At 50.3% G+C, this 17,490-nt stretch overlaps 1 protein-coding gene across 13 annotated transcripts in view; it reads left to right on the top strand.

The window, feature by feature from the left end:
* Window positions 1-13,727: 13,727 nt before the first annotated feature.
* The window catches only part of ZNF618 (zinc finger protein 618), a 147,874-nt gene continuing 144,111 nt past the window's right edge, over window positions 13,728-17,490 (top strand). For 5 of the 13 annotated variants that reach the window (XM_074556423.1, XM_074556422.1, XM_074556430.1 and 2 more), the window contains exon 1: window positions 13,730-14,240. In XM_074556423.1, coding sequence (XP_074412524.1) covers window positions 14,196-14,240 — 45 coding nt within the window. In that variant the 5' untranslated portion in view covers window positions 13,730-14,195. Of the gene's footprint in view, window positions 14,241-14,778; window positions 15,010-17,490 lie in introns of those variants that run through there. The other 8 variants (XM_074556431.1, XM_074556429.1, XM_074556424.1 and 5 more) reach the window with 4 other exon arrangements.

Raw genomic sequence — 17,490 nt, 5'->3', positions numbered from 1 at the left:
AGATGATTCTCCAGGGCTCTGTGGGATGCAATCTGCCTCCAGGAGCCCCCCAAACAACTCTGCTTTGCAGTAAACATGATCCAGCCTGCCCCTGTTTTGGGGCTTCAAAGGCAGATGCCCTACAATCTCTTTCCAGGGTTTTTTTTTCTGTTGAACAAGGAGACAAATTCTCACCCTGCTTTAAGAACTTCTCTCCATGCAGGGGTGTCTCCAATGCCTTGTGTGCAGGGACAGACCTGGGAGAGCCCTGAGGAAGAGGATGCTCCCTTCATCCCAGGGCTGGCCACCTCAGGGACAGGGCTGGGGGTGATCGGGGTGGCTGTGACTGCAGTGGACCTAAGGCAAAAGATAATTTAAGGCTATCCAGAGCAAATTCCAAGTCATTATTTGGGCTTCAGTTGCCCAGTCAGTATAGATCTCATTTTGAAATGTCTTCAGGTTAATTGATTGCTGTTTCAGACAGCTATTGATTTTCAAATAATTATTCTAATTATTACCATCCAGCTAGCTTTCCTTCCCTCTCCTCAGGCAGTCTGAAAGCATTTCCTTGCAGAGTCCCACACAAGAGGCTGATTTTTAGTGTTTCCATTGGAAGATGGGGAACTGAGGCAGCACAAGGCTGGAGGAGACCCTGGGAGGGACAGGGAACCCTCCAGATGTCCAGCCCTGCCCCAGGGCTGCCAGGGCACTCTGCAGATTGTCAGCAATTCCAGAGCTCATGGCAGCTCTGCAGGCTGGGAGGAACCTTCTGGAATCTGGAGGGCCCAAAAGGGCTCAGCAGCTCCTCAGGGTTCCTGTGTCCCTGTCCACAGTGGCCCAGAGAGCTCTGGATGAATCCCAGCCCTCAGGAGGCGCCAGCTCTGCCCCAGCCCTGCTGCTGCTGCTGCTGACACCCAAGGCTCCCTCTGGAACTGAGTGTTACAGATTTATTCACCATCTCCCTTGCAATGCCATTGAAATGTGCCAAGCAGGACGAGGAGTTCTTTCCCAGGATCTGCACAGATAGAAGATGCCATCTGAAAAACTGAATTCAGTCTATTTTCAGCCTAAAACCAACCAAGAGGAAATAAAATGGGACAGAAATATAATGACAATGTTGATTTAAGAGTCAGTCATATTCAATAAACCTGACTTCTTAAATCACCAGTTTTCATTACACTCCTCAAAATTCTGAATTACTCTAATTGACCAAAAATATTTCAAATATCTTTATAACTTATATAAAAATTGCATATGGGCTGGATGGGATTCCCTACATTATTCCAGTGGGGACACAGTATCTGCCCCCCCGGAATTGCACAGGCAGGGGGATGGATGAGCTGGACAGCCTTAGGAGGGGCTGGAGGATCTTCTTTGTAAAAATAAAATCAGGAGTTCAGGAGTGTGTGAAGCAAGACAGGGAGAGACATAAAGAGAAGGAATAGCTGGGATATCTCCTCTGGCCATAAAGGACAGAAGAACAGACACTGAGATGGAGGGCAGGCTGAGCAGGCTGGCAGGTGGCACCAAGCTGAGGGTGCAGTGACACTCCTGAAGGAGGGGACACCACACAGAGGGACCTGGACAAGCTCAAGAGGTCGCCCATGGGAAAATGATGAGGTCTGATAGGACCAAGGGCAGGTGCTGCAGCTGGGTCAGCACAACCCCAGCCATGAGCACAGCCAGAACTGCCTGGGAGCAGCTCTGGAGCAGCACCTGGGGGTTCCTGGGGGGGAAGCTGGACCTGCCCTGGCCGTGTGTGCTGGCACCCAGAAGGCCAAACACGTGCTGGGCTGATCCCCAGATTCTGCCCCTGTGCTCAGGTGGGATCCCACCTGCAGAGCTGGGTCCCAGTGCAGGAAGGACCTGGAGATGCTGGAGACATCCAGAGGAGACACCTGAGATGCTCCAAGGGCTGGAGCCAGGCTGGGAGAGCTGGAGGTGCTCACCTGGAGAGGAGAAGCTCCAGAGAGAGCTCAGAGCCCCTGCCAGGGCCTGAAGGGGGTTTGTGAAAAGGAGAGGGACTTATTACATGAGCACATGGAAAAAGGGGTGGCAGTTCTAAACGAAAAGAGGAGAAACTTAGATGTTAGGAGGAAACTTATCCCTGTGAGGGTGGGCAGCCCTGGCACAGGGTGCCCAGAGCAGCTGGGGCTGCCCCTGGATCCCTGGCAGTGCCCAAGGCCAGGCTGGAAGGGCTGGGAGCAGCCTGGGACAGTGGGAGGTGTCCCTGCCATGGCAGGGGTGGGAAGGGAAGGGAAGGGAAGGGAAGGGAAGGGAAGGGAAGGGAAGGGAAGGGAAGGGAAGGGAAGGGAAGGGAAGGGAAGGGAAGGGAAGGGAAGGGAAGGGAAGGGAAGGGAAGGGAAGGGAAGGGAAGGGAAGGGAAGGGAAGGGAAGGGAAGGGAAGGGAAGGGAAGGGAAGGGAAGGGAAGGGAAGGGAAGGGAAGCTTTCAGGTGCCTTCCATCCCATGAACAGAGAAGTAGTGGCAATTCTATTTCCTGCATTTGTGCCACCATACCCTGAGCTGGGGGCACTGCCCATGGGGTGCCCAAAGAAACTCCTTTTCTGCAGGACGTTGCTGTGGGAGGTGAATGCTGGAGACCTCCTGCAGGCAGTAATAAAACATCAGTGGCATCTCTAAAAATTATCTATGATAATTTTCTAACACAAAAGAGATGGCACCTAACGTGAGGTAATTCTATTTTAGATCTTATTATGATGGATAAAGATGAATTGATCACTGAACTAGAAATCGGTGGTTGCCTGGAGACCGGTGATCATGACCTGATTGCATTAATTATGGGATAATAAAAGACAGTCCCAACCAGTAACATATACCTGGTGCTTCTCCCTGGATCTGGGAGGTTGAATAAAGAGGTGAGGAAAACTCGCTGGGAAGAAAAATAAACATGAACGTAAATGAGTGAAAAATAAAAAGTTCCCACTAAGAATTCTCAACCTGGCAAAAAAGTTCTATTTGTGCCATAATCTTGGAAGAATGGTGTTTGATTTTGAGATCTCTCTAGGTGAAAATGAAAGCAGCAATTAGAAAAAGAAGCAGTGCATAAAGAATAGGTGGGGGGGAAAGAGAAAAACTAGTAATCAGGATAATTTAACATTTCTGAGTGGTGGAAAATTGATAAGGGAAGCCAAATGGATTAAAGAAAAATCTGGCTGATGAGTTATAGGAACTAAGACCTGTTATTATCAACAAGAAAAAGAACCCTAATTGTGGTCCCTGCTTCTACAGGAAAAAGATGATAAAATGATAAAATTAGATAGTAAAATTAATAACAGTGTCACCGAGAGGATCCAAAAATGTCAGAGTGTCATTATCTTGGTCAAGCAGCTCATAAACTCCTCAGGGCATTGGAGGAAGCTTAAATTTAGAGAATCTACAAGAGACTTTTTCCTCTGAGGGCTTTGGGGCACTGCAGCAAATGGTCCATTGCACCCTGCAAGGGCTTGTTAAAACCCAGCATTTCCCCCCTTTGGGCACAGGGCTGACCCAGGCCACAAACTGCCTTTGTTCTGTGCCTCTCCTCTGTCACTGCTCTCACAGTGTTCAAAAATAATGTCCTTAAAAATGATGGCCAATTGCCCTCCCTTACTCTGTAGATCTTATCTGGGGACAGCTGCTGGCTCATGGCCTGCTGCTGCAAACACTGGGGGAAAGCCATCAGAACCATGATTATTTTGAATGGAAACCTGAGATTATTTGTATAAGCAGCATTATGAGAAGAGCTGGACCCCTGGCAGCCTGTGACACACTCATGCTTCAGGCAGTGATGAAGGAGAGAACAGGATCAGCTCACGTGGGTGGGATGCAGGGGTTGTCTCAAGCAGGATGGTCCCACTCCCAGTGATGCCATAGCTGTGTCACCAGCACCTCTCTGGCCATGTCCAAGTGTCACCTGAGCTTGGGAGGAGGTTTTCCACCCTGTGCTCACCTCCAGGAGGGAGGCAGTGACCTCATTCCTGAGCTCCAAGCTCCAGGAGAGGACAGGTCAGCACCAGGTGGGACAGTGACAGGGCTCAGAGCCCCTCCAGGTGATGGAATGCTGTTCCTACACACACCTGGCACAACAGCCCCTGGAGCTTGCAAAGGCTGGGAATTGTATTGTAAGCCCACAACGATGTCACTGTCCCACCACGGTGCTGCAAAATGGGTGAAGGTGGATCCTGCACCCACAGCCAGCCACAAAATCCCCTTTGAGTCAAACCTTTACTTGTCTTTCTTACTCATTTGCATTTCCACAGTATCAGGAGGTTCCCTTGGGGACCTTGGCACAAATTAGATGCTCTGGGTCTCAAAGAGCTTCCAGTGTCTCCAGCAAGGGGAAAAGGAGGAAAGGCCCCTCTGCCCCAGCCTGGAGCCCTGCACTGGGGTTGCTGCAGTCCAAAAAGTGCAGAATCTGGCATTTTGCTTTGTTGAACCTGCTACAATTGATCTCATCCCATCCATCCAGCCTGTCCCCATCCCTCCCAGCCGGGAAGGGAAGGGAAGGGAAGGGAAGGGAAGGGAAGGGAAGGGAAGGGAAGGGAAGGGAAGGGAAGGGAAGGGAAGGGAAGGGAAGGGAAGGGAAGGGAAGGGAAGGGAAGGGAAGGGAAGGGAAGGGAAGGGAAGGGAAGGGAAGGGAAGGGAAGGGAAGGGAAGGGAAAGGCCCCATCCCTCAGGTGTCCTGGGCCCAGAGCCAAGGGGGACCAAACTCAGCATCCAGAGGGTGACTGAACAACAGAATCATGGAATGGTTTGGGTGACAAGGGACCTGAAAGACATCTTATTCTATGGCAGGGACACCTCCCATTGTCCCAGGTACTCCCAGCCCTGTCCAGCCTGGCCTTGGGCACTGCCAGGGATCCAGGGGCAGCCACAGCTGCTCTGGGCACCCTGTGCCAGGGCTGCCCACCCTGCCAGGGAACAATTCCTGATTCCCAATATCCCATCCAGCCCTGCCCTCTGGCAGTGGGAGCCATTCCCTGTGTCCTGTCCCTCCATCCCCTGTCCCCAGTCCCTCTGCAGCTCTCCCGGAGCCCCTCCAGGCCCTGGCAGGGCTCTGAGCTCTCCCGGAGCCCCCTCACGCCCTGGCACGGCTCTGAGCTCTCCCGGAGCCCCCTCAGGCCCTGGCAGGGCTCTGGGCTCTCCCGGAGCCCCTCAGGCCCTGGCAGGGCTCTGGGCTCTCCCGGAGCCGCTCCAGGCCCGGGCAGGGCTCTGAGCTCTCCCGGAGCCCCCTCAGGCCCTGGCAGGGCTCTGGGCTCTCCCGGCGCGGTCTCTCCCCGGGCACGGTGAGCGCCGGGCTCCGTTCGGGCCGCAGCCCCTAGAGGGGGCCGGAGCCGCTCCGCGCTCGGGGTTTGCAGGGTCGGGGCTCCGCGCTTTCTCCGGGCAGGGCTCGCCATGCTCCGGAATGCAAAATGCAGCTTTCCAGAATGCCAGAAAGGTAATTTAAATGTTAAAACATTTGTGATTGCATAAATTGCACGTATTATTCCAATTGAATTGTAGTGGGATTAATCTGACCTTAATAGAATACTACTAATAATTTATATTATTATCTTTAATAATATTAATTCTACTTAATTTTTTTTCCATTTACTTTGTTCATTTAAGGGCAGCTCCACTGAGCTCTGGAGCATTTAGCTCGTGGTGTGCAGCAGTCACTTATCATTTGCACAAGTGGGGATTCCACCAGGCAATTTTCAGAGAAATAAAGATCATCTTTCAGTGAAAAGAACTTAAAAAAAATTACAGTATTAAATGAGTAGATATTAATGTGTCATATTTAGAATATAAAACAACCCATAATCTGTTCTGAAGTCTCTTCCACCTAAACATATACTTCTTTTTTTTTTTCCTTCTAGAGGGATCTTTTATTCTGCTGTTTAACTTATTAGGCACTACCATTCCAACTGTTAAAATAAAATTGTTAAGATCATAATGTCAGGGAAATAAAAACCTTGGCAGTATGATAGTGCCTTGTGAGCAGGGCATCACAGTTTGTTGGGGATGAATTGGAATTGCGCATTTCATTAGAATTTATATCACAAGCCAAGGGATGAAGCATTATTTCATTAAGTATCTTGAAATTTCACCAACCTAATGAAGCTGTCAAAATTCTATTAATAAAGCACTGGAAATATTTATTTGTTTGTTTGTGAGGATGCATTTGCTATTATTTAACGTTGTATTTGCAATTTGTTAATTTACGAGCGGAGGCTCAGCGGGAGGGGCTGGCAGCCAGGGGCTCCGGGTGCCCAAGGGGCTGCTCTGTCCTGGGGAGGGAGATCCAGATCTGCTCGTGGGGAGGGAACAGGACACTCTTTACCAGAGCTCAGCACAGCCACATGCTGCCACCTCCGTTTTAAAATGCATTTTTAAACGTGCCCTTTCCTGCTTACTCAATTTTACCTTGTTTTAGTTCTCAGTTCATCTCTGAGGGGGTGCAGAGCTCAGTGCACTGCTGATGTTGAGTGAGAGCTGTGTTAGCCACTGTTTGTAATCACCAATGCCAGAGAAATGCCCAGTTTTAGGTTTCCTGTTTGTAATCACCAGTGCCAGAGAAATGCCCAGTTTTAGGTTTCCTGTTTGTAATCACCAGTGCCAGAGAAATGCTCAGTTTTAGTTTTCCTGAGTGCCCTTCGTGAGGATCCACGGTTTCCTTGCACAACTGGACTGGGCACCGCTCAGACTAACCCGAGGTGGGTCAGCAGCTGTGGCAGGATTACAAATGACAGCATGTTACATTCTGGTCAGGCTCTTTGTCTTGCCTGAGCCCAGGGAAGTTTGTGGGGTGGTTTTGGGGTGATGCTGTCTGCGGTGGGGCGGCTCAAAGGGCTCTCCTGGCGTGTGTCTGGCAGGGACACATTACTCACACACAGGGAAGCTGGGAGTGCATGGTTTGTGAGTGCAAATGAAATTAATCACACCACTCAGTCATGTATTATTTAGTATATTCTGTTTGTGATGCTGACAAACAGCCAGGAAATTTTTCTCTTCTTCATCCTCCCGCCCCATGGCCCACAAGAGATGAACTAAAGGGGTTATAATGAATTTAAAAGACAAGTTTATGCTTGTTAGTCAACCCGTGGCTTGTGGACCAACTCTCCCATGTGTGTGGCTGCTTCCTGTTGGTACAACCCTCCCAAGCTCCTTGCTTCACCCCAGCAGAGCAGTGTGAGAGCCCCAGTGACACGGGACCATGAGGGCTGGAAGGGAGGCAAATCCTTATGGGAAACTGAAGGAAAACCCTGCAAATGAGCCTTGCTTAATAAACTTCCAGTTATGAAGTGTAATCTCGTAAGAGACCATTGTCAAATAAATTCTGCCAGTGAAATTCATACGAAAGATTTCCGTGAGTATTAATTACACAGGAAGGTTGCAGGGTCTGCATTACTCCGCTAATAGGATCTCCAGGAAAAAAAAAGACAGGTCTTCCACAATGTATTAGATTTGTTAAAGAACCAATTTTTAATTAGTTTGAACTGATAAGTTAATTAATGAAATTGCAAATACATACCCAGGACATGTGTTGCACACTCCACGCTGGATGCTGGGATTTTGCAGGGAGAACTCTTTAACGAGGGGATTGTGTGCCTGCCTCAAGTGCAGAATTCAGCATGGATCCCTAAATAGTGATTTCCATAATTACACAATTAAAGCAGAAAGACTCAATTTAAGGCATGCAAATATTCTTAATTCTGCTCTGCCATGCCACTGTAAAGAAGAGACAGATGAATCTGATTATGGGTCCAGAAAGCTACAATTCCTCTCTAATACTGAGCTGACAGTTGCCTGTTAAGGCAGAGCCGAGTCAGGATTTCCTCAGCAAACTGCCAGCACTTCTCCTAAGTACAACTTTAACTTCCAATTTCTTCCCTTTATACTGCTTAGCATGGGGATAACTGCAAATCACTTTAATCTAATTTACCCCAAAATAGTGATGATACATCTCTCAGTATAAACTACTTCTTAACATAACATCTCTCTAGGAGTATCAAAACTACATATGATTTTTCAATTAAAGCAGAAATTCAACCTTTTCTGTCTGAGGAATGCTTTGTTATCTTTTTCTAAGCTTACAGCACCTGATGTGTGGATAAAAAATCCGTCTTCTGGGGATTTTCAGCTAAATCTATTATTTAAATCCCATTTATTAAGGTTCTTTGCTTCCATGTCGGAATTTTCTTGGACACCTTTTTCCTGGCAAGCACAGCTGTGGGCATGATGCAGAGCCTGAGCTGTGCCCAAGCACACAGCCCAGCCTGATGTGCCAGCCCAGAATGTCCCTGAGGCTTCTCAGCCAGGCTGGGGCAGCACTCAGGGGCTTCTTCCTCCCAATGTTCTCCCTCAGTCCAGCGTGTATTTCTCAGGCACAGGAAAGCAGAGCTGCACAAGCTCTGCCAGCAGCTCCACCACCCCAACAACACCTCCAGTGTGGCCCTGGGAGGGCAGGGGAGCTCTGAGCATCCTCCTGCCATAAGGGCATGTGGCCAAACAATTGCAGCTGCAACCCCCTCCAGTGAACCCACAAGTGAGGATCTGCTGCCCTGCACCTCCAGGCAGAGTCCCAGACTGGTTTGGGCTGCAAGGGACCTGAAAACTCATCCAGTGCCAGCCCTGCCATGGCAGGGACACCTCCCACTGTCCCAGGCTGCTCCCAGCCCTGCCCAGCCTGGCCTTGGGCACTGCCAGGGATCCAGGGGCAGCCACAGCTGCTCTGGGCACCCTGTGCCAGAGCCTGCCCACCCTCACAGGGAACAATTCCCAATTCCCAATATCCCATCCAGCCCTGCCCTCTGGCAGTGGGAGCCATTCCCTGTGTGCTGTCCCTCCATCCCCTGTCCCCAGTCCCTCTGCAGCTCTCCTGGAGCCCCTTCAGGCCCTGCAAGGGGCTCTAAGGTAAAGGCAGGGTAGATTCCAACACTGGGAGGTGGCCATTTCATTATTTGCTGGAGGTAGAAGGAAGCTCTTTGTTGTAGCAATAAACCTCTCCCTGTCAGCAGAAATGTGTTGTGTGGTCATTAAAGAGTGGGGAACAGGTGTCCCATGGTTTGGGATTTTATTGCTTTGTAGTTTGCTCTGGAGAGTGTCATGTTTATACAATCCTAATGCTTTTAAAACCAAAGGTTTCTTGTTTTATACAGGTAAAATACACACTCACATGCTTGTAAATGCTCCCATACCCTGGCATTTGCTCCTGAAATTCAGCTGCATCCTGAGCCCTGCACAGCTCCAGCCTCTTTGCTCAGGAGGAGCAAAACCCCACCTGCATCGCAGCTCTCACCATCAGCTCCACAGTCAGAGGCAGGGGCTCTCCCTGGAACGTCCCCAGGACATGGCTTTATTGGCATCACCCAAACAGAGCCCATCCCAACCACTCAGCCACTGCCATTTCCGACAAGGCTTTGATGCACTTGAAGGACTTATTAATTGTTGAGCAGGGAAAGGTTTTGAATGTTTTTGGAGCTGCTGTTGCCCACAGTTGGTTTTCTGTGCATTCAGCCCATTGCAGAGATCCCCAGTCTGTGCTGCAGCTCACACTGGTGCAGATCCTATCGAGTGCTCAGGGTGCACATGGTCCTGGCAAAGGAGGGGATGAGAGTGACCACAGCTGGAAAAGGAAGGAGCAGCCCAGTGCTGACAAGAACAAATACAATCCAACACTTCCTTTCTGTATAACCATTGGCAAACACTTCTGATGAGCTTTAATGCCTCAGAGCGAAGCAAACAGACGGCGACGGGGTCAGGAAGAGTGAAGTGGGGATTTATTTTTTTCTGCTGGTCTCACAAATATCTTTGCAGATAGCAGTGATTATAAATAGTCCTTTGGCCATTTCCTGAGCGTGGTTTGCCGACTCTTCCTTATTTATAGCAGTGATGAGGAGTGTTCAGCGTTTTGCCCCAGCATGGGGTTCAACCTCAGCTTTTGCACACAGATTCCAAACTTCAGAGTGGGCACTGGATCAGAGGGGACCCCACATCCCTCAGGGATAACCTTTGGCCCAGATGTCTGAATGCTGTGATGGATGAAGGGGATTGTGAGCTCTAGATTTACTTAGGAAGACTGCTACCAATAATTTCCTCCTCCAGACTATTGAGCACACATCCCACAGAGAGGCTTCTCACTGGAATCAGCACGAGTGCCTTATGCAGGATCCTCATCACCTTGCTGGGCTTTGCCTCCACTGTGTTGTATCTTTGTTCTCAGGCGAGCTTTCATAGAATCACAGAATATCCTAAGATGGAAAGGGATCAAGGATCATCAATCCAGTCCCTGACCCTGCCCAGCCCTGGGCACCCCTGGCAGCGCTGCCCAAAGGCTCCTGGAGCTCTGGCAGCCTCGGGTCCGTGCCCATTCCCTGGGCAGCCTGGGCAGTGCCAGCACCCTCTGGGGGCAGAACCTTTTCCTAATACCCAACCTAAACCTCCCAACTTTTCCAAAATGGAGTTACCTGTGGACTGCAATGCCCTTCCACGGGCTAAGTGACATCTGCCCCTGACTCGTTTGCCCAGCAGCTGTCCCTGCTACCACCATCCCTGACCCCACAGCTCGAGCAGAAGTCTGGGCTGCTGCAAGCAAAGTCCAGGACACTCCATCACCTTGGGATGGATGCTGTGCAGGCTCTGACATACACACAGAGTAGCAACTGTTAGTGCTGCCTGCCTGACAAACAGCCTGTGGGGAATACAGGAGAATACAGCACAGTAAAAGATTCTCAAGCCTGCAGAACCAGCCCTTGCATGTATGTGCATTGTCACGATCTTTAATCATATTATCACTTAGGATTACTGCAGCCAGGACACCCTTACCAGCTCATGGGAGGTGGGTGTCCTACCAGGATGGCATTCCCAGTCTGAGATGACTACAGAGCTTCCCTGGGAAGGTGAAAGGATTGCTGCTGCTTTATCTTAAGGGTAAGAAAGGAGGGAGAAGTCACTGAGTTACCTCTGGCAAGCCCAGTGGCGTGCAGATGCTGATGTCCCAGGAGGAATTCAACCTTTCCAGGCTGGGAATCCCACAGAGGTGTGAGCACCACTGTCCTCTCTGCCTGCAGACACCAGAAACTGGAGTAAGAAAAGTGATTGACTTTTCTTGGAAACTGTGTTCTGAAATGTGGTCTGGAGAGCTCCTGGCTGCAATGGGCCCATCAGTTGCTGTTACCCAGGGAAGGTCTGAAGGCACTTCAAAATAAGGATGTGGGTTTTCAGGCTTTGGTCGCTGATCATGAGGAAGTTTTGAGAGACAAAGCCAAAATTTGGTACCAGTCAGTACAGAGGAGCCCATTGGATGCTATGGGAGTGGCAAGACTAAAGCATCAGTCCCAAACAGGTCACCTCATCAGAAGGGACTTTAGCCTGAGTGAACTCACTCTGTCAGGAATAAAACATGCTTGGAATTTCCCAGACCTAATCCATAGAAATTTCCTATTCAAGGATTTCTTGACTTGCAGAATTTCTGCATCGGATCTCACCCCATCAGAGGAGAAGGGGCTGTCCCTCAGGCAGGAGGGGTCACCAGTGATGGTGTTTGTTGTGTGTAAACAGCACGAGATTGGCAGCAGTAACACAGGAGGATTCTGAGGGCTGGTTTCACAAAGCCAGCACCAACCAGCAGCCAAATCCCTCAGGTGGGAGGCTTTGAACTCTGAGATCTGACCAGAACCTGGAACTCTCCCCTGTGGACCCCCAACCCCTCCACCCAAAGCGACACCTGTGTTTGCTGGGCAGTCAAAGCAGACAGCAATGCCATTGCAGAAACATGCAGGGCAGAGAAGATCTGCTTGGGGTCTCTGTGATTTCACAGTTGGCACTCCTTTTCTGCATCTATTCTGTCTCCAAGACCAGAAGAAATGGGAGGTTTGGCCTGAGGAAGTTTGGACAGCTCAAACATTGTCCTTCCAGAGGGAAGAGGGTCCTCAAAAGAAGGTGAAGGTATGATTCATCATGGACATGGGAGGCAGGAGGTTTTTCCATGTTACAAATGGATCAAATGGAAGCAAAATAGGGTCAGGCTCAAAGTGAGAAGGTGACACATGGTTGGCCAAGTCACCATGAGCTGTGATGGGTTCTCCAGTGCTGAAGATGCTCCAAAGCACCCAGGGATGGCTTGAAATGTGCCCTCAGCCACCAGGGACACAGCGGGGCAGGCATCTTTTACCTCCAGGCTTTTGGAGGTCAGTGAGCAGGTTTCCAAAGACACAGTGATGTTGAGAGTATCTCCAAGCTTCTCCCCATCCTGCAAACTCCATGTCAAAATGGCATTTTCCCCCAAATACTCCTCAAACATTTGTTAAACACCAAATTTTGCTTTAGTCTGCTCCACGGGGGATTCCTTCTGGCTGTGCTTCATGCCAGCGCTGGGGCTCAAACCTCGTGAGTGGTTTCTGCTCTTGACTTCCCACATCCCTTCTAAGCTCATTCGGAAAACATCTTCCCTTGCCCAACGTCTCCACCAATTCCCCTGCCCCTTTGTTTTTATTTAGCTCTGTAATTACATTATCTGACCATACAGCGATTTGGAATGAAATCTGCATAAAAGATATTAAGAAAAATAAATCTGTGTTTTGCAATATCTTTGAAGATATCTTTAGGCTGGGCAGCAAGAGCAAAATCAGCATTTGGCTTTCTACAAATCCTTGGTTTTGTGGAGCTCTTGGGAAAGACGGTTTCATGGGCTGGGGCAGGAAAATTCACAAGTTCAGATTATTTTATTAATACTATTAATAACTATTTTTGGCACTGCTTCACAAGGAAGAAAACACCAGGTATGTATGAGATGTAATTATGTTTATAGTTAATGCTGCATGCTTTCCAGGGGAAGAAAAGCACTGATTTTTTTGCCTTTCTTTTTGGAGGAAATTAACAAAGTTTGCTGACGAAATTAAGAAAGTTTGCTGAGCAGCAGTGAGCGTTGTGAGCATGTGGTGAGGAGAAGCTCTTTGTGGAGGAACAGGGTGTTGGGATGAGTTTTGTGTGAGGGTAGAGAAAGGCTTTCCCCTGTTTTGTGTTGTGGCAAAACAACTCTCAAACATGAGAGGACCAAGAGCTGGGAGCTACAAGGCTGAAAGGGCAGGGGGTGATTTCAGCCATGGGCGAGCTGTGGGGAAGAAAGAGTTGGGGGACAGGAGGCAGGTGTGATGCTGCTCAAGCCATTCGGATAATCATGGAATCACAGACTTTCCTGAGATGGAAGAAACCAACAAGGATCATCAAGTGCAGCCCCCGTCCCTGCCCAGCCCCCCCAGCAGCCCCAGCCTGGGCACCCCTGGCAGCGCTGCCCAAAGGCTCCTGGAGCTCTGGCAGCCTCGGGGCCGTGCCCATTCCCTGGGCAGCCTGGGCAGTGCCAGCACCCTCTGGGGGCAGAGCCTTGCCCTGAGCTCCAGCCTGACCCTCCCTGACACAGCTCCAGCTGTTCCCTCGTGTCCCTTCTGGCGGGCCCTCTGTCCCCTCTCACCCCGCGTCCCCTCGGATGCCGCTTCATCCCTGGACCCTTCCCCACGTGTTCAGTGAGGTGTACGAGGGGTGCGAGGCCTGGGGAAGCCGTGCGGGACCCGGGCTGTGCCCGCAGCTCCCACCGGCCGTGCTCTCGCCCCCTGCCCGGCCCGGGGGCTCTCCCCACGTTGGGTCGGGTCCCCGGGGCCCGGGTCCCCAGCCCGCAGCCCGCCGCACACCCACCCACCGCGGGACACCTCCCGGGGGGCGCCGCAGCGCGGAGCGGCCCCACGGCGCCGGGCGGCCCCGCGCCCGCCGGGCGGCGGCCGGGCCGGGCCGGGCCGGGCTGCGCGGTGCCCGGCGCGGGGGCGGAGGGCAGCGCGGGGCCGGCCGGGCGGGCGGCGGGGCTCCCGCGCCGGGCCAGACTCAGCCCCTTTCTCCCGGCGCCGCCGGCTGCGAGCGCGCTGCGGCTGGAGCTGCCCCCAGAGCGGCTCGTGATGGCGGCGGCGCGGGCTCGGCAGCGGGAGGCGCCCGCCCAGCCCTGCGCGCCGCGCCGCTAGCGGCAGCGCCCGTGCCCGCGGCGGCCGCCCCGGCCCATGCCCCGGGGGGAAGGGGGGCTGCAGCAGCCCGGCGAGCCGCCCACCCGCGCAGCGGGGGCATCGCCCCCACTCGCCGCTCCTGGGAGGGCGGAAAGGAGGCAGCGGCGGCGGCGGCGGCGGCTTTGTGCGCGGCGGGCGGATCGCAGGCCGCGGCGGCGCGGGGCTCGCCTGCTCCCGCCCCAGCCCCATGAACCAGCCGGACGGCTCCGCTCCGGCGGCGGCGGCAGCGCAGGTACGCGGCGGCCGGGCGGCGTGTCCCCGGGGGGAGGCGGAGGGAGCGGGGAGGAAGGGAACGGAAGGGAAGGGAAGGAGGGAGGGCGGCAGCCGCAGCCGCCCCGTCGCGGAGCCCCGGCGGCGCTTTGGCGCAGTGCGCGGGGGCAGCGCCGGCAGCGGCTCCTCGGACCCCGCGGTGCCGGAGCCCGCGGCCGCTCGGACCGGCGGAAAACAAAGCGGAGCTCAGCAGCCATGTCGGGGACGAGCCGCCCCTCGGCCCGGCCCGGCCCCGCTCCCCGGCCCGGCCCGGCCCGGCCCCGCCGCGCTCCGCGCCCCGCGCCCCTTCCCGGCCCTTTTTCTTTTTCTTTTCCTTCTTTCTTTTTTTTTTTTTTTTTAAATTTTTTTTCCTCCTTCTCTTAATTTTTCCTCCAGAACGTTTTGGTTTTTTTTTCCCCCCCATTTTTTTTTCCATTAAAACGACGCCACCTAGAGGAGACTATTTCGTAAATAAAAAAAAAAAATTAAAATTGAAAAAAAAAAAAAGGAAATATTCTGCTATTTCTAAATTTTTTTCCCAGAAAGTTGGGGTTGGATCCCCCATGTTGGGGTTCCTCCGGCAGCTTCCGCAGCGCCCCGCAAATTTCGTATTTGTCCCTTTTGGAGCCAAAGCCCAGCTCATGGAAATGAAAATTAAACAGGAATTTGAATGAATTCAGGTTTTTCTCCCTCCACCCCCATTTTCTGGAGAAAAACGGAGCCTGGGAGCAGCAGAGTGCTGGGAAAGGAAAGTGAGTCAAGTTTTTGGTGGGCCCCCCCGGGTGAGCTGCAGGGAGGGATTAGTTTGGGAAAGTGGGAGAATTGCTGTTCCGGAGCAATTAGGAATTGGGCTTCATTGTAATTTTGAACTTGTGCAGCAAGCTCTGCCAAAACTCAGGGTTCATTTTTTTTTCCTTTTTGCTGCAGTGCTTATAAAGTTATTTTGTTTGAAATGAGGAGTTTTGCAGGAAAATGAAGAACCCAGAAAATTTGCTGTGGACACACCCAAAATTTTTTTTTTTTTTTGTGATTTTGGATTTCATGCAAAACTGCTGTTAAACAATGAGGTTCTAAACACAGTCCAAGAAAACACGAGGACAAGCAAAATTAAGAGTCGAATGTCAGTTTTATTTTAGAATTTCTTGGCTTTTTGGATGGTTTCTCCTGGCATAATTAAAACAGTTTCCAGCATTTAATTTCCTACTTCTTTTGTAGAGAAGAAAATTTCCATACTATGGTTTTTAGGGGTTTTTTTCCCTCTTTCTTTTTTTAAACACACTGTAATAACTCCATGTCCTATGGCTCACATAAATCTAATATTTACACAGGTTTATTATAAGGTCCGCCATGATATTATGAATATGCATAATTAACAATATTGTGAAAAAATAATTGCAGATTTTGTGATTTTCATTTTTTTTTCAAATTGAAGTGCCTTTAAAGGGCTCAGCCATGATATTTTTCGGAATTTCAAAATCCTTTTTCTCCTTGACTGTTAAAGCCTTGCTGGAGTTTGAATTGAAATTTTTTTTTTCATTATTATTTTTGGTGGGGTTTTTCTTAATTGTTTTGTTTGTTTGTTTGTTTTAAATGCTGTCCTATCCATATTATTTTGCTGTTACAGAGTGCCTGCGAGTTCTGGACTGTGCACACACTGGTTTATTATTGTAGGGTTGCCCTTGAATACTGGGGTCTTGGTATTGATCTTTTTAAAAATAAATAACAAAAGAGCACTGAAACATGCATTGTTTCAAGAAAAAAGCAATCTAGGAGAGCTACATGGCCTTTCCACCCAAAAGTGGGGGAGGGAGAGGAAAGGAAAGATTAGGTCAACATTGAGTTTTACCAACCTTGACACAGTATCCTCTCTAAAATGGGGACAAAATAGCAAGATGGCTGGCTCCACAGCTGCAGCAGTTTGGATTTTTTTTTTTTTTTTTTTTTTTTTGAAAAAAAGCATTTTTAAATTTTTAAACTCCAAAGTGAATTTCTGGAACTGCCGGGCACCCACTAGCAAAGGCTGAAATCTGGGTGCTGCACAAAATAAAATTAAATTTCAAACCAGAATGAATTTTTAATTTTGAATCTCAAAACCCTGAAAAGTTTTTTTTTTTTTAATTTTGATTTTTTGTTTGGTTTTGATTTTCTCTTCCCTGTAATTTGATATTTGATGGAAATCAGAAAGGAATGGCTGGTGAATTCAGGGTTCGGGGGCTGTTTTCACTTTTCTCCCCTTTATTTGTTTCATGTTTTGAGTTTTTCAAAGGGGGGGGGGAAATGGAAAAAATTTGCAAAGCAGGATAACTCTTGGGTGGAGGAAGAAATACTCCGAAATGTCAACTCCATATTTTTATTTTTGCATTTATTTGCCCCCAGCCCCCCCGAAAGGGACCCACCCTCTTCCTGAATCCCTTTTTTAGCAAATAATGGAAATGCAATGGAGCGGGAGGCCGGTGCCAGCCCGGCAGTGGAGCACTTAGAGCCGGGTGCCACATCTGGGTAAAAATTACACACAATGCTCCAAATTGGATTAAACAATCCCAGAGAATATTTTATTCATGGTTTCATCCAGGAAGCTGTAGCCTGGTGGCGTTTCCATATTTTTACCCTCCAAGATTTCCCTTCCTTGAGCTGCACCCCAGAACTTTTACTACAATATCACTGTACCCCAACAAACTATTTAGCTGTAAATTATTTTTTTTTTTTAAATTTTAAGATTTCATACATTTTTTTCTTTTGTGAACCAGACCTTTTGGTGATGCTTTTCCTTAGCCCTGCCACACTCCTGGAGATGTGGGGAGCATCCCTGTGGATTTGGGATTTAGGGGGGATGCACCGATGGGTGCTGCGTTTTAATTAAATTAACGAGCAAGCCTCAGTTCTGGGGTGACAGTGCCCAGCGTGGCAGTGATGCCATTTGAGTTGTGGTGCAGCAGAGCAGGGCAGGCCTGGCTGGAGGAGTTCCCGGCTGTGCTGGGGGTGCTGTGTGAGCTCTGCAGCGCTGGGGGCGAGCCCGTGTCCTCTGCACGGGGATGCTCTGGGAGCTGCAACCCTGCCCAGCTTCAGCTCCCTGGGGAGCTGCAGCTTTCCAGCACCAGCTCCTTCTCATGGGTCTGAATCTCACCTTTCTGCCTCTCCTTCCAGCACAAACCTGCTCCTGCCTGGAAAAGATTTCATAATTTTTCATTGCAGTCTGCCTTCAGGGGGATTTTTTTTTTTCCCTTTTTTTTTTT

Source organism: Zonotrichia albicollis, chromosome 21 (assembly GCF_047830755.1).
Source record: "Zonotrichia albicollis isolate bZonAlb1 chromosome 21, bZonAlb1.hap1, whole genome shotgun sequence".
Taxonomy (NCBI): Eukaryota; Metazoa; Chordata; class Aves; order Passeriformes; family Passerellidae; genus Zonotrichia; species Zonotrichia albicollis.
Note: the sequence above shows the minus strand (reverse complement) of the source record. Positions and strands in the feature narration are given on the sequence as shown.